This window comes from Phalaenopsis equestris, unplaced genomic scaffold, assembly GCF_001263595.1.
Source record: "Phalaenopsis equestris unplaced genomic scaffold, ASM126359v1 Scaffold193047, whole genome shotgun sequence".
Lineage (NCBI taxonomy): Eukaryota > Viridiplantae > Streptophyta > Magnoliopsida > Asparagales > Orchidaceae > Phalaenopsis > Phalaenopsis equestris.
The window spans coordinates 1-974 of NW_018212996.1; the positions used below are offsets into that span (position 1 = coordinate 1).

General features: G+C 43.3%; 1 protein-coding gene across 1 annotated transcript; it reads left to right on the plus strand.

The window, feature by feature from the left end:
• Positions 1-294: 294 nt before the first annotated feature.
• LOC110034754 (light-harvesting complex-like protein 3 isotype 1, chloroplastic) lies at positions 295-676 on the plus strand (the record flags this gene model as incomplete). The annotated part of the gene is made up of 1 exon (XM_020738998.1): positions 295-676. A coding segment is annotated over exon 1 (382 nt), but the record flags the coding sequence as incomplete, so codon positions are not given.
• Between the last annotated feature and the right edge of the window lie 298 nt (positions 677-974).

Sequence of the window (974 nt, forward strand, 5' to 3'; positions counted from 1 at the left end):
AAAAGTACATAAGAAGCCCATGAGTCAAGCCCAGCTCATAAGCACCCCTATCCACACCAAGTTGCATTGATGATGCATTGCCTTTCTCATCTTCAACAGAAAGGGCTCCCATCCCCAGTTCATGACTCTCCTTCGTGATCCTTCTTCCTTCCTCCAAGCGTCCAGATTTCTCCATAAACCATTTTCAAGAAACTAAGGCATGTGACTTTGTCTTCTTCTTCTTCCTCTTCTCTATATAGTCTCTCTGCTCAGATTAAAACCCCACTTCAGCACAAAAAACTAGTACAAGCTCAAATGGCTTCCTCACTCTCTCCCTCTGTTCCCACCATCTTCTCCGACTTAAAATTCAAACTCCACTATAGATCTCACCGTCTACACCTTTCCTTCTTCCCGAAAAAGCTTCCTTCGCTCTTCATTGCGAGGTCAGCGGATAATGGAGCGGGGGCGGCGGGCTCCGCTGTGGTGGAGGAGAAGGTGGAGATGACGAATCTTCCTGAGGAAGAGAAAAGCGTGGAGGTGAAGGACAAGGGGGAGGATTCTCTGAGTTCGAATGGGGTTGCGGTTGCCAATGCGGAGGTTTTGACTTTCAAGGATCCGAGATGGCTTGGGGGGACATGGGATTTGATGCAGTTTCAGAAGAGTGGGCAGACTGATTGGGATGCGGTCATCGATGCAGGTAAGCTATTGTTTCATCTCAGCTATTTTGCTTTTGATTTTTAGTTCGGAGATTCTTTTCAACTGGGTTGGATTTAGAATTGTTTTGTTTTAGTTTTTGATCTTTTTTTATATATTAGTTTGATGGATTTGGTTGTTTAAAATGATGTTGTGGATAATGAGTGTTTTGGGTTTTCTGTTTCCATAATTGTTCGGCTGAATCTTTTTTTCAGGATTTTCAAAGTGTCATCCAATCGTTTGTGGGCTATTTGATTGCAGCTGGCTTACTGGAATAATGGATTTTACTCTATTTATGAAGA